The following is a 16,257-nucleotide window of genomic DNA, read 5'->3' on the forward strand; positions in this document are numbered from 1 at the left end:
TAACTTAGCGGTTCGGTAAAAGAGACCGATATAATAAGTACTGGGCTTACAAAAGAATAAGTCCCGGGGTCAAGTAGCTCGATTAAAGGTGGTGCTCCAGCATGGCCGCAGTCAAATGACTGAAACAAGTAAAGAGTATATATATATATATGGTAAATGAAAGACAGCCGATGGAATATGCGAGAATTTGTTATTAATTGACAATTGTTTCGACACATCTAGCATCAATCCCTCACAGGTGGGACACTTCACAACTGGTTCAGGAGCATCTGGTGGTGCAGATGTATCTTGTCGGGTGATAAATAAACACAACTTGTTAAAATAACAGTTCTGCAATGTATCCATGCCAGCTAAGCTAAGTTGAATTGTCTATAGTTGTAAGACACCTGCTGTTTTTGTCCTGTTATTACTATTATTGTTTTTTGTATTTATATTCATGTGGCATCGTCCGTTTTTCTGTCCCTGTTTCGTATACATTCGATCCTTTTTCCAAGAAATCTAATGCTCGTAGCTTAGTTTTTCCTTGGGGCTGGCCGGATCGGAGCGATCTCAAGATTAATCAGCCAAAATTGCGAGGATGATCCGGTTCTTGACTGAAGATTAGAGACTTCGAATGACCCGTCCGTTTTTTGTGTCGTCTATTTGAGTGTTTTGCGTTCTTGTCCCATTTTGTATTTTTATATATATTTTTTATACATATATATACACACACACACACACATATATACATGCACATATACGTATATACATTCATTTTTCAAAGCGAGCTTCTGTACCACACAGCCAGGAGCGAGCTTATTACTGAATTTTAGGTACAAAATTGGGGCCACATTATGTCACAGATTGCACTGTACTCTAATTGCTATGGTATGTGTGTGTGTTTTTTCAGTGGGTCACTTGCTGGGTAGATTGATATGTAGATATGTAGGTAGATTGACTGATATACAAACAGACAAACAGAGGGATGGATTGATAGACAGGCAGAGAGATAGGTAGACAGAGGGATAAATAGACAGACAGATAGATAGAGAGAGGGGGGAGAGAGAAGAGAACGAGAGAAATATATATATATAGATAGATAGATAGACAGACAGAGAAATGGATAGATAAAGACAGATAGATAGACAGACAGACAGAGAAATGGATAGATAAAGACAAATAGAAAGATAAACAGAGAGAGAGAGAGGGATGAATAAATGGATAGAGACAGACAGACAGATTGAGAGATAAAGAGAGAGAGAGAGATGGATGGATAGATAGATAGATACAAGTAGATAGACAAACACACATATGCATTCAAAAATAGCCTATCATCATCACCACCACAACACCCACACTATCCGCTGCCGCCACCATCACCACGACTACTATTACTACTACTACTTCACAAAACCAGCCATCCTTCCCTCTACAACCAAAATCAGGTTTCACCCAAAGTTTTGGCTTAAATTACTTCGAAAATTGGCTGGTTTAGGTTGGCAAGGAGTTGAGGAGAAAATCTGATGTGATTGTATTTGACAAATATATTTCCAACAATCTTTCCTTAGGGGCTGCCACTAGATTACCAAGCAGTTTAGAATCAAGATTTACAACTAAGACGACCATATATAGATATAGTACTTGCATGTGTATGCATACATATATATATATATATGTATATATGTATATATATATATGTTGATATGTTTATACACACACACATATAGAAGCGTATGAGTGTGTGTATGCATTGTGTTAACGTAGGATTTGTTGGACAAGCATACATGTGTATACAGACATGTATGTATGCATATATATATATATATATATATATATATATTTATACTCTTTTACTTGTTTCAGTCAATTGACTGCGGCCATGCTGGAGCACCGCCTTTAATCGAGCAACTCGACCCCGGGACTTATTCTTTGTAAGCCCAGTACTTATTCTATCGGTCTCTTTTCGCCGAACCGCTAAGTGACGGGGGACATAAACACACCAGCATCGGTTGTCAAGCAATGCTAGTGGGACAAACACACACACATATATATACATATATACGATGGACTTCTTTCAGTTTCCGTCTACCAAATCCACTCACAAGGCTTTGGTCGGCCCGAGGCTACAGTAGAAGACACTTGGCCAAGGTGCCACGCAGTGGGACTGAACCCGGAACCATGTGGTTGGTTAGCAAGCTACTTACCACACAGCCACTCCTGCATATATATATATATATATATAATATATATATATACATAATAGAAGTGATTGAGGTTTGTAGTGTGTATGGAAACTGAAAGAAGCCTGTCATATATGTATGCATGTATTTAAAAAAAAAAGTAAGTACTGGGGTGGATTCATTGAACTAAAATTCTTCAGGGTGGTACCACAGCATGGCCACAGTCTAATGACTGAAACAAGTGAAAGAAAGAAAGAAAGAAAGGAAAAGGCAATGTATTTGAAAGGAAATATGGCAACTAAAGAATTAAGAACACACAATGATTGAACTTTTGAGTTTTCAAACCATTTTTGGAAGTATTTCTCTTTGGTTACCAAAAGTCTTATTCTTTTACTCGTTTCTGTCATTTGACTGTGGCCATGGCGGAGCACTGCCCTAAAGAGGTTTTAGTCGAAGAATTTGACCCCAGGATGTATTCTTTGTAAGCCCAGTACTTATTCTATCAGTCTCTCTTTTGCCAAACCGCTAAGTTATGGGGACCTAAAAACACTAACACCAGTTGTCTAGCAATTAAGGTTGGGAAGGAAATACAAAGACACACATATATCTATACATGACAGGCTTCTTTCAGTTTCCATCTATCAAATTCACTCACAAAGCTTTGTTCAGTCCGAGGGCCTTTCATCCTTTCGGGGTCGATAAATAAAGTACCAGTTACGCACTGGGGTCGATGTAATCGACTTAATACCCATGTCTGTCCCCTCTATGTTTAGCCCCTTGTGGGTAATAAAGAAATAGCTATAGTAGGAGACACTTGCCCATGGTGCCATGCTGTGGGACTGAACCTAGAACTATGTGGTAGAGAATCAAGCTTCTTACCACACAGACACAATTTCTTCAGATAAAATTTTTTTTATTTATATTTTTCTATCTTTTTATTCTATTTAAAAAAATTTTTTTGGTATGATTTTAATATTTACTTAAATTTTCGCCTTTGTGTCAGTTAATCAGATAGAGTTGAAGTGTTCTTAGCTTTCATGATTACTTCTGGCACCCAAGAAATCAAACTCCATGGCAACCAGGGTATGCTGACATCACAGAGAGTGTGCTTTTTTCTATTTCTATATTTCTGCAAGACTAATCCTGATGGAATACGGAATGATATTGATATCAAGGTTTTTTGAAACTATTTGGAAAGGATTCCAAATCCTTTGCATATCATAAATGCTATTTCATTTATAAATATGTATATACGTATGTACGTACATATGTATGTGTGTGTGTGTTTTTATATGCACACACACACACACACATACACACACATATATATATACTTCATACACACATGTATATACTTACATAAATAGAGAGTGTGTGCTTGTGTATCTGCATGTATGTATGTATACGTGTGTGTATGGTATATATATATATATATATATATATATTATATATATATATATATGTATAGGTATATATATGTATGTGTGTGTATATAGGTATATGTATGTATGTGTGTGTATATAGGTATATATATATGTATGTGTGTGTATATAGGTATATATATGTATGTATATGTATGTGTATATATATATATATATGTATATGTATGTGTATATATATATATGTATATATGTGTGTGTATATATATATATGTATATGGGTAATAAATCAAATGGTTTATGCACATATTTGTCATATATGTATATGTGTGTCTGTATATATATATATCTATGTGTTTGTGTGTATATATATAATATATATATATATATATATATATATATATGTGTGTGTGTGAGATTTTTCCCTCAGACTTCCTATTTTTATTGTACATATATAATCTTTTATCTGCCAGTTCAGTTTCAATTTTCTCTGTAATTCCACCCCTGGCCCTCAATTAAGGGGACATTTAATGTTTACCAGTTATGTAGAGTTTGCCTTAGGGAGTAATGTCAGATTTTGGTGGGAACCACTCCTCCATGGCTGACTTACTGTGAAATGGCTGTGAATGCTTGTGTATATATGTGTATGGATACATAAACACACTGACTCACGTACATTGAATATTTTCATTAAATATACATACACGCATACATATGTGTGTATATATACATGTGTATATATATATATATGTATATACATACATACATACATATATATATATATATATATAATATATATATATATATATATATATATATATATTTAGAAGCAATTATGAAGATAAACAAATTAGACACATCAAATATTTTAAATATATTAAGTACATCAAATACAAACTATGCAAATATGTATACATGCAAAAGGTGGAGACTTTCAGATGATGAATTTATATGTATAAATATATTGATATTTATAGTAATAGGTCCAAGGTACACAGAGTACAATGAACAGAAAATTAAAGGGGTGGAAAAAAGGTATTCTATGCAGAGAATATCGGGATCTCATCTGTGAGCTATATATATGCACAAATAATATGGGTGGCTTATTAGTAATTTAACAACCTAAAGACAAATTCATAGTCTGTAACAAATAAATACATACACCTTGAGAACCCAGTTTCTACAAAAACTGCTTGCCAGGAGCTGCACAAAGCCAGATTTCATGGGAAGGCGGCAATCTGAAAACCACTACTTTCAAAAACAAATGTTACAAAGGGTTTAGAGTGGAGTAAAAACCTACAGAATTGGCCTCTAGAGCAGTGGAAGAATGTTATTTTCTTGGATGAGTCATCCTTTACTTTATTTCCAACTACTGGCTGAGTATACATGTGAAGACAGCTGAAAGAAGCATCTGACCCAGACTGCCTTCTTCCAACTGTTAAACATGGAGGAGGATCTGTGATGATCGGGGTGGGGGACTATATCTTGGAAATCTGCCAACTCAATGGTTTCCCTTCATGGCAGAATTAATAGTCAAGACAATTTAAGCATTTTATCTGATCAAATTCATCCTATGATTGCGGAACTGTTTCCAGAGGGAAACGCAATCTTTCAGGATGATAATACACCTATTCACACAGCTAAAGTCTAGCAAAGTTGAACATCTTATCTGGCCACCACAGTCCCCAGATCTCAATATTATTAAACATTTATGGTGCATTTTAGAAAAACAAGTAAGGAGTCAATATCCTCCACCATCATATCTACAAGAACTGGAGACTGTTTTAGCTGAAGAATGGACAAAATTTCCTTTGGAAACAATTCAAACTTTGTAGAACTCAAACTGTAATTACTTCCAAAGGCAGTCCTACCCCGTATTAAAATAAATTTGTTTGAAATTTTTAGGTATTTCCATTATTTTGTCCAACCCCTGTATATGTATATATATATATATATATTTATAATAAGATTAGCTCGTATACGAGTGGGTATATATTTGTAAAAAATGAAGTTCGAAAATGCTGCTATATTAGACAAATTTTTAATTTTTATATATACATTATTTATTTAACATGTTTCGGTTCTTGAAAAGATGAACCTTATCAAAAAAAATTATCTATAAAAAAGATAGTTCATGCTATCAAATATAAAAAATTCATATATAATATACAATAGAGTCAGACATCAAAAGTTCATATATAGTGAAGTGAGTTCATGCTATATGTTTATAGAGTATGATGCAGTGGTTCATAGTGGTGATATGCATTCAATATAAAAAATAGTTCATAGTGGTGATGTGCAGTCAATATAAAAAATTGATGTTCTTGAAAGAGTGAGGAATTCATTTTAGATTTTCCCTTGAGCAACTGTGATGACTTTTGGTCGGTGTCCGCTGGACAGTTCTGGCGAACCTTGTGAATTGTTTGGGTTTTATATCACCTGTTAGGTGGCCAGTACAGCGGAACGTGACGTCATCAACGTTTTGACCAATCGTTTTGTTAGGTGGCTAGTCAAGCAGAACAGGACGTCATCAATATTCTGACCAATCCCGACCTATAGCTGTATTAGATCTGCCCCTTGTCTGTATCCTGTTAGGTGGCTAGTCAAGCAGAACGGGACGTCATCAATATTCTGACCAATCCCGACCTATAGCTGTATTAGATCTGCCCCTTGTCTGTATCCTGTTAGGTGGCCAGTCCAGCGTAACGGGACGTCATCACTGTTTTGACCAATCATCCCGTTAGGTGGCCAGTCTAGCAGAACGAGACGTCATCAATGTGTTGACCAATCCGAATCGGGTCTGACCCATAGCTGTATCGTATGTGGCCAGTCCATCAGGATTAGATCTGTTCGAAGAGATCTTTTTATAAATTTTTTTCATTTTTCCCTAAGACATATTTCCGTCAGTGTGAGTGACTGTTTAAGGTAGCGGCCGTGGTGGAATTTTGCTTCTCCTTTTCGGAGGACCAATCTTTTGTTTTAATATTCCTGGCCCAGGGTGTTTAAACTTGGTCTAAATTTTTTGATGAAATACAGTTCTTTATTTTGGCGTTGCGTGAAGGTTGCATTGTCACTGAATTTATAAAGCGGGTAAGTTGTAAATTTCGGATTTACATTTCCAGCACATCTATCTATGTGTCCGCTGACCGGTATTTTCCGGTATTCAGGGTTTCTAATTTGTGATTTATGCACCACCATCCTGTTACGTAAGCTATTGTTTGTATGGCCTATATACTGCCTATTGCAGCCTGTGCATGTTATGACGTAAATTAAGTTTTCTGATGCGCAGGTGAAGTTTGCTCTAATGGTGAACTGGTGGCCTTGTTCTAGTATAAATTCTGAACCTTCTATCAAGATGACACAGATTCCGCAGTTGGGCCTTCCACATTTTCTATATATATATCGTTGTTAATATGCGAAACAGATATTGTTGTACTTCAGGATGGTCATTTTTCTTTCTTTTTTTTTTTGCCAATTAAACATTTGCACTATATACTCATTCTTCTCTTGTTTGTTACTGTTCTTATTCTAAGTCGTGTCCAATGTCCAGAAATCTTTCCTCGCACATCTGTGACTTCTTCAGCAAGAATCTGTTGGAACCTGAATAAACATAACAACAACAACAACAACAACAACACAAACAGCCACAACAATGAGAGAATGGACTAGGCAGAGCAAGAGCACACACTAAGACAGAAAGTGTCACTGAATGTGTGACGAACGATTTCAGGACAATGGACATGAGTTAGAATAAGAACAGTAATAGATGAGTCAAAAACGATTATATAGCGCGTGTGTTTATTTGGCAAAAGAAAAACAAATGACCATTCCAAAGTACAACAATATATATATACACACACGTCTATACACATATACATATATATGTGTGTGTAGTTGTAAAGTATATAGAAATAGTGTGAACATTATCTGATATAAAATTCAGTATGCTTGATGGGGTGGATATATATGTGTTATATATATATATATTTCAACTTTTGACTATTCTTGGTTGTTTGTATCTGGTGAAGCTCAGAGAGGACTATTCACTTTTAATAATACATGTACACACATTTAAAAAGATTATAAAAATTTAGCCTGATTAGTAGAATTTAATACTTGAATATTTTATAATTATAAACAAATTTAAATGGAGGATTAAAATAAGAAGGAAAAAATATATTTCATTTTAGATTTTGTATTGTTTGAAGCTACATGCTAACTTTTTGAAGATATGAATTTTATATGAGAAATTTTAATAACAGCAATGTTTCAGTGATGTAGTGTTTGTTAGCAAAAAGAAGAGAGAGAGAGAGAGAGAGAGAGAGAGAGAGAGAGAGAGAGAGAGCATGTGTGTGTGAAAGCAAAAGAATTAGTGTGAGGTAGACAAATATCAGTCTTTCACCATCTCTTTTCTTGAATTCTCCCTGCTTTATTCCAAGGTGACCTTAGGGGCTGGGATTGTTTTTTTCTATCTTTGTACATTATTCTGATATACATTGTTTATACATTATTCTGCACCGAGATCTTTCTTTCAAATTTGGTTAAATAATTTGTAATGAAATGGTGACATTATTTCAAGACACAGACAAATACAGTACTCACACACACACACAAATACAAACACACACACACTCACACATTTCTGGCCTTGTGCTTATGTTAGAAACATTATTATTATAGGATTGCATCAGTTGACGAGCTGGTGGAATCATTAGCACACTGGGCAAAATGCTGAGCATCTTTGCATTCTGAGTTCAAATTCTGCTGAGCTCAACCTTCCTCTTCTTCTGTTCGGGGTCCAGAAAATAAGTACCAGTTAAGCACTGCTGTCAATGTAATTGACTTATTTTTTACCCCCAAACTGCTTTTCATCTATTTGCTGATTTCTATTTCAAGATCTTTGTATTTGCTCAGTTTTTGGTAGGTCTTGACAGATACGTTTATATCATTATCATTATTATTATTATTATTATCATTATTATTATTATTATTATTATCATTATTATCATTATTATTATCAATGTTTTTATTTTGTCAGGTGTGAAGCATACAAGCATCATCTGTGATTCTTGCAATAAGTCTGCAATTCAGGGCATGCGATGGCGATGCCTCACGTGCCATGATTTTGATCTGTGTACTGTATGTTACCATGGAGACAAGCATGACATCAAACACTCATTCCTGCGATTTGACACTCCGGCATCGAAAGGGTATGTCACATCACGTGCTGTTAATTTATACTTCATTCTTCCATTGACTGCTATCACCTTCATCACCGTCACTGTCATTGCCTTTCTTGTTATTGTCATCACGCTCCCTCTTTGCATTACATCATCATAATGCCACCAGCACCACCATACCGACACCACCCTACTACTACTTCTACCACCACCACCACCACCACCAACAACAACACTATCATCACCACCACAACTACTACTATTAATATTAATAATATATCAACATGAATGGAAATTGTAGCTGTGATACCAGTGCCGGTGGCACATAAGAGAACCATCCGAACGTGGCCGTTGCCAGCGCCGCCCCGACTGGCTTCCGTGTCGGTGGCACGTAAAAAGCACCATCTGATCATGGCCGTTTGCCAGCCTCACCTGGCCTCTGTGCTGGTGGCATGTAAAAAGCACCATCCGACCATGGCTGTTTGCCAGCCTTGCCTGGCCTCCGTGCCGGTGGCACGTAAAAAGCACCATCCGACTGTGGCTGTTTGCCAGCCTCATCTGGCACCTGTGCCGGTGGCACGTAAAAAGCACCCACTACACTCATGGAGTGGTTGGCGTTAGGAAGGGCATCCAGCCGTAGAAACATTGCTAGATCAGACTAGGCCTGGTGCAGCCTTCTGGCTTCCCAGACCCCAGTTGCACCATCCAACCCATGCCAGCATGGAAAGCGGACGCTTAACGATGATGATGATGATGTTTAATAATAAGAAGAAATGATTTCTTTTATTGGCCACAAGGGCCCAAGACATGGAAGACTACATTAAAAGAACAAACAAAATATGTTCCCATGCTAGAAAGCGAACCAGGGGCCACCTGGACAAGAACCAGAAATCCTAACCAGTAGACCACATCCTCTTCATCATCATCATCATCATACTACTACTACTACTACAACTACCACTGCCATCATCACCACTACTGCTACTAGTAATACTGCTACTGCTGCTACAACTACCACAACTACTACTATGACGACGGCGACGACCTCTACCACAACCACCACCTCCACTACTACTACATGTACTACTGCTACCACCATCACTATTACATGTACCACCACTTCCACTAATACCACCACCACCACTACTACTATTACTAACATCTCACTACTACTAACACCACTACTACTACTACTACTACTCTACTAATACTACTACTACTACTACTACTACTACCACCACCACCACAACAACAACACTCTTATTATATCTTCTACCACTTTCATTGCAGTGTCAAGATGCCTAAGCGGGCGAACAGTACAAAAATGGAGGCCTGGGGGATATTCAAAGGAGCGAAAGTTCTACGAGGAAATGACTGGGATTGGGGAAACCAAGATGGCAAGTATTGTGGTAATAATGTTGCTGATGTTGTTGTTGTACATGTGATAGAAATTCTTGTTGCAGTGGTTATTGTTGTTGCTGTATGGTGGAAGCACTCCGTCTGTTACGACGACGAGGGTTCCGGTTGATCCGATCAACGGAACAGCCTGCTCGTGAAATTAATGTGTAAGTGGCTGAGCACTCCACAGACATGTGTATCCTTAATGCAGTTCTCGGGGATATTCAGCGTGACACAGAGAGTGACAAGGCCGGCCCTTTGAAATACAGGTACAACAGAAACAGGAAGTAAGAGTGAGAGAAAGTTGTGGTGAAAGAGTACAGCAGGGATCACCACCATCCCTGACGGAGCCTCGTGGAGCTTTAGGTGTTTTCGCTCAATAAACACTCACAACGCCTGGTCTGGGAATCGAAACCGCGATCCTACGACTGCGAGTCCGCTGCCCTAACCACTGGGCCATTGCGCCTCCACTGTTGCTGTATATGTATGGTGCAGATGGAGTTTATTGGGGCAGATTTTCATATGGCCAGATTCCCTCCCTTGTTGCCTGTTGCCAACTTTCACCTGTTTCCGAGCAAGGCAATATTTTCCTGTGGCTGGACATGTTTTTGCAGAATATTGGCGAGCTGGCAGAATCGTTAGCATGCTGGACGAAATGCTTAGCGGTATTTCGTCTGCCGTTACATTGTGAGTTCAAATTCCACCGAGGTCAACTTTGCCTTTCATCCTTTTGGAGTCGATAAATTAAGTACCAGTTATGCACTGGGGTCGATGTAATCGACTTAATCCGTTTGTCTGTCCTTGTTTGACCTCTCTGTGTTTGGCCCCTTGTGAGTGTCTTTACGTTCTGAGTTCAAATTCCACCAAGGTCAACTGTGCCTTTCATCTTTTCAGGGTTGATAAATTCAGTACCATTTACATACTGGGGTCAATCTAATTGACTGGCCCCCTCCCACAAAATTTCAGGCCTTGTGCCTAGGGTAGAAAAGAATATATTCCTCCATAAAGGCAGTGAGCTGGCAGAAACATTAACTTGCTGGGAAAAATGCTTAGTAGTATTTCGTCTGTCTTTATGTTCTGAGTTCAAATTCCACCAAGGACGACTTTGCCTTTCATCTTTTCGGGGTCGATAAATTAAGTACTGATTGCATACTGGGGTCAATCTAATCAATTTATTTCACAATTTGGCTGTTCTGAGGAAGGGGAAGCTTTGTGTGTGGGTCTTACAGTGGACCCAAGCAATATCTCCAAGCAGCATGCATACAGTTTTCTAACTTTGACGAACCAAGTTCTGATGGGAAATTCTTTGACTAGTGGCACCAGGAGATGAGACTCGTCAGAGCACCTTCCATAGAAATAATAGTAGAAAAGGGTAAGATGAGCAGTTGGAATAATGAAAGGAGCTCCTCACTAGCCTGGCTGTGCATTCAACTCTACAATTTATCAAGAGTGGGCAAAACATTCTATATTTTTACATTATCTATCATTCAGCCATGCCAGTGACACATAAAAGGCACTTGTGCCAGTGATACATAAAAGGTATCCACTACACTCTTGGAGTGGTTGGCATTAGGAAGGGCAGCCAGCTGTAGAAGCCAAGCCAAAATCAGACTGGAGCCTGGTACAGCTTACCAGTTCTAGTCAAACTGTCTAACCCATGCCAGCATGGAAAACATGCACATAATGATGATGATGATGATGATGATCCATCTTCCCCTACTACTCCTGGGAGAGTTGTTGGGGTAAAGTCCTCAGACACCTCCCTTCATAGGGTTCTATCAGGAGCGACTGTCATCACACTTTCCGGATGGATTCCCAAACACAACCATTGAGACAACAGATTTTATCCCACCATACCATTCTTGGTCTACCCCTAGGTCTCCTGCTGGTCAGCTTGGTTTGGCTTGAAGAATCTGTCTTGCGATTCTTTCCTGTGACCTTCTAATCACATATTCATAGCACCAGAGCTATAAACTCTCATTTCCCCCCCTTTTTTTTACATCTGGTTTTCTTACATTTTTTGTGATTAATGTTTTCTTAATATTTTATTCTTCTATTACTTAATATTTTATTTCTTTTCTTCTTTTTTTCATCTATGGTTCATTATTGTTTTTTTTTTTTTTTTTTCATTTTCGTTTTTGTTTTCAGGAGGCGAAGGAAAACCAGGAAAAGTGAGAGATATCCGTGGTTGGGATTTAGAGTCAGGACGTAGTGTTGCAAACGTTGTGTGGAGCAATTCTCAAATGAATGTCTATCGAGTTGGGCACAAGGGTAAAGTAGACCTAAAGGCTACCCAATGTGCCTCTGGTGGCATGTTTTATGTGGACCATTTGCCAGTTCTTGGTTAGTTTGTTTTTGATTTTCGTTGTTTATTTTTTTGATATGTATTGGTATATGAAGAAGGTGTTTTGAATGTAACAAAAGACCCATGTATATTGCTATACTAAGATAGATTTTGAAACCTTTAGTGTATCCAGGAAATTGTATTATATTATACTATACCATTGGTTCTCAACCAGGTTAAAATCTTATCTGCAATAAATGGGTCATACTTCTATGATACACAAAATAGGTCAACAATTTTGTTTGTACAATTCCTAATAAAATATAGTTATGAAAATAGAATAATAGAATTTTTTAAACATCGAATGGCTAGGGAAGTCCATCCAAGTAAAATAGGAACTAAAAGGGGTCCATAGGTACAAAAAAGGTTGAGAAACATTGAACTATATACACATACACACATTCGCATTCACACGCATGCACATACCATACACTATACACTCTGCTTAAAGAATATGTAAAAATAATAATTGTGTTGATGTTACTGTTATTTCAGGTGAATTCACAGAAACGTCAGCTTCAGGTGAACCTACTTGCCATTTCAAAGTAGGTGACCGTGTCCGGGTGGATCTTGACATGGAAATATTAAAAGTGATGCAAGAAGGCCATGGAGGGTGGAATCCTCGTATGGCAGAAGTAAGTATTGTCCCTTTAAATTGCTCCCGTTTGCTTCATGCTCTCCTTTCTGTGTTATAATGGTGCCACATAGATAAGCACGCATGCTGGTGTCATGTAAAATGCATCCGTGACAGTGCCACGTAAAAGGCACGCATGCCAGTGCCCCATAGAAAAGCACCCGTGCAGGTGCCACATGAAAAGCATCCATGCAGGTGCCGCATGAAAAGCACCCATGCAGGTTCCACATGAAAAGCACCCGTGCAGGTTCCACATGAAAAGCATCCATGCAGGTGCCACATGAAAAGCATCCATGCAGGTTCCACATGAAAAGCACCCATGCAGGTGCCACATGAAAAACACCAATGCAGGTGCCACATGAAAAGCACCCATGCTGGTGTTACATATAGAGCACCTGTGTCATTTCCATGTATGAAGCACTCATGCTGGTGCCACATAAAAAGCACCCAGTACACTCTGTAAAATGGCTGGCATTAGGAAGGGCACCCAGCTCTGGAAACCATACCAAAACAAATAATTGGAGCCTGAGCAGCTCTCTAGCTAGCCAGTTCCTATCAAACTATCCAGCCCATGCCAGCATGGAAAACAGATGTGAAATGATGATCATGATCATGATAGGTGCAAGCATTTCCATGTATGCACCTATCAGAAGTTTGTTTCTCAGCTACATGGTTCTGGATTCAGTCCTACTGTGTGGCCCCTTAGGCAAGTGTCTTCAACTGTAGCCCTAGGCTGACTAAAGCCTTATGAGTGGATTTCATAGACGGAAGCTGGAAGAAGCTTATTTTTAAAGGGATGTAAAATTAGATTTATAATATTTTGAAATAGAACTTGAATGGATTGCATGTATGTATTTATATATGTATATATATATGGGTATACAGTCGTGTATATGTATATATATTGTAATCCTCCAATACTGAAACACATGTAGTTCTTTCATATTTAATAAATACAAGTATTAACTAAAGTATGATATAACTAATTAAGTACATTATATACCCAGTTGGAAATTTTTGGTTATATCCTTTAAGTATTATTTCGTGAAATGCAAACTGATACCATGAGTTTACTGTAAGATATACTCATTCGGTTATTTTTGTATTATCTAAAATAGAATACCCACATATCGATTAATCCCCCAAAATTGTATATATGTACATATATATATATATTTGTATGCATATATATTACTCTTTTTTTTTTTTACTCTTTTTATATATATATTTGTGTGTATGTTTATATATATGTATATATATGTGTATATATATATGTATATATCTGTATGTATGTATATGTACATATGTATGTATATGCATGTATCTATGTGTGTGTTTGTAAATAGAATTAATTGTTGTTCTTTCCTCTTTGTTCAGTATATAGGTCAAGTTGGTTCTGTCCATCGAATCACCGATCGTGGTGATGTACGTGTGCAATATGAAGGATGTAGTAACAGATGGACCTTTCATCCCGGCGCTCTAACAAAGGTCAGTCAATGAGGTCATTACATTAAATTCACTGTGTGAATTATTTCCCCCTTTATTGTTGTATCATTCAATATCTTAAGTGTTTACTTTATGTTTAGTCAGTAGTCAAGTATTGTCTCATTTGACAAGTAGAGTGTATCTAGTTTAGATTGACAAGTTTAGTAACAGAAATTTAGACTGACAAATTCAATCTGATGCATTTTTCTGACGAGTTTAGAATAAAGAGTTTTGGCTGCAAAATGTTGACAGGCAAGCCTAGAAAGGCAAGTTTAGTCTGGTAAGTTTAGAAAGACAAGCTTTGACAGGCAACTTTCAACAGTTAAGTTTTGACAGACTAGCTTTGACCGTCAATCTTCAACAGGCAAGCTTAGACAGTCAATCTTCAACAGGCAAGCTTTGACAGGCAATCTTCGACAGGCAAACTTTGACAGGCAAGTTTGGCAAGCAAGTTTTGATAGGTATGTTTAGACTGGTAAGTTTACACTGGCAAGCATTGACAGGGAAATTTAGAGAAGCAAGGTTAAAAAGACAAGCTTCGACAGGCAAGTTTAGAGAGGTATAATTAAGAAGACCAGCTTAGACAGGCAAGCTTAAAAGAGTGAAGCTCAGTCAGATAAGTTTTGACTGATATGTTTATTTACTCAGAAAACTTTTCCCAGCAAGCATATTCCGGTAAGCTTATACAAATAAGCTTAGACTATCATGTTTTCTCTAATGAGCTCACTATGACAAGTTTAACAAGTTTACTTTGACAACTCTACTCTCCCAACCTTATTATTATATGCTTGCCTTAGTATGTTGAACAACATGGTTACTGACTCAAGTAATTAAAGAAGGGATTTGATTATGTTTCTACTAATTGTAGATGCATAACTAATACGAAAATTTGGAGTTATTTGGAGTGGGACGAGGATAGGGAAGAATGTATTATTCTATCATTGCCAGACAAAAAAAAAATGTGAAACACTTAAGAGTAATGCTAAACAACAAGCTCATGTGAGAATTGGTGACAATGAGGTGGAAGACACTGAAGAATTTGTTTGCCTGGAAGTGACAGTCACAAAAGACAGAGGGGGAATGGAGGGTATAAAGAACCGAATATCCAAAGTCCAAAGAGCATTCTACAATCTCACAAAGGTACAGAAAAGCAAAGGTATAGGCTGCAAAACAAGCTGAAGCTATTCAAGACATTGGACTGACCAGAATTACTCTATGGATGTGAAAACTGGAAAGTGAGAAAAATAGAAAAAAAAGGGAAACTGGGCGGCTTAATGAGAATACTTGACTTCAAGTGGCTACAAAAGAGTCCGCAATCACATAATTGAGACAACAATGGGCATTGACAGGATCAGTAGTGAGATAAGACATAGATCCTGGAACTGGATTGGACACATCAGACTAGATGACGCAGGCAATTGTATGGTGGCACTAAAGAGCCACATGGTGAAGGACCATTGACAAGGACAGATGAAAAGTGCGGAGAGGCTGGAATGAGACCACAACAGTAGTAAAACACAGAGCTGGTTAGAGAGATAGTGTTGCAGCTTTATGTGTCACATGACATGGAGAGAACTACATACATTCAACAACATGATGACTGACTCAAGCAATTAAAGAAGGAATTTGACTACATTTCCTCTGACTGTATATTCATATCTGATCCAAAAGTTTTGAG

The 16,257-nt window shown here is 37.6% G+C and overlaps 1 protein-coding gene across 4 annotated transcripts in view; it reads left to right on the plus strand.

Moving 5' to 3' along the window:
- The window catches only part of LOC115224864 (E3 ubiquitin-protein ligase MIB2-like), a 137,241-nt gene that overhangs the window by 101,124 nt on the left and 19,860 nt on the right, over positions 1-16,257 (plus strand). For 2 of the 4 annotated variants that reach the window (XM_036513689.1, XM_036513690.1), the window contains exons 3-7: positions 8,577-8,748; positions 10,009-10,127; positions 12,265-12,459; positions 12,956-13,095; positions 14,472-14,582. In XM_036513689.1, coding sequence (XP_036369582.1) covers positions 8,577-8,748; positions 10,009-10,127; positions 12,265-12,459; positions 12,956-13,095; positions 14,472-14,582 — 737 coding nt within the window. The remainder of the gene's footprint in view (positions 1-8,576; positions 8,749-10,008; positions 10,128-12,264; positions 12,460-12,955; positions 13,096-14,471; positions 14,583-16,257) is intronic. The other 2 variants (XM_029795813.2, XM_029795814.2) reach the window with 1 other exon arrangement.

Source organism: Octopus sinensis, linkage group LG26 (genome assembly GCF_006345805.1).
Source record: "Octopus sinensis linkage group LG26, ASM634580v1, whole genome shotgun sequence".
Lineage (NCBI taxonomy): Eukaryota > Metazoa > Mollusca > Cephalopoda > Octopoda > Octopodidae > Octopus > Octopus sinensis.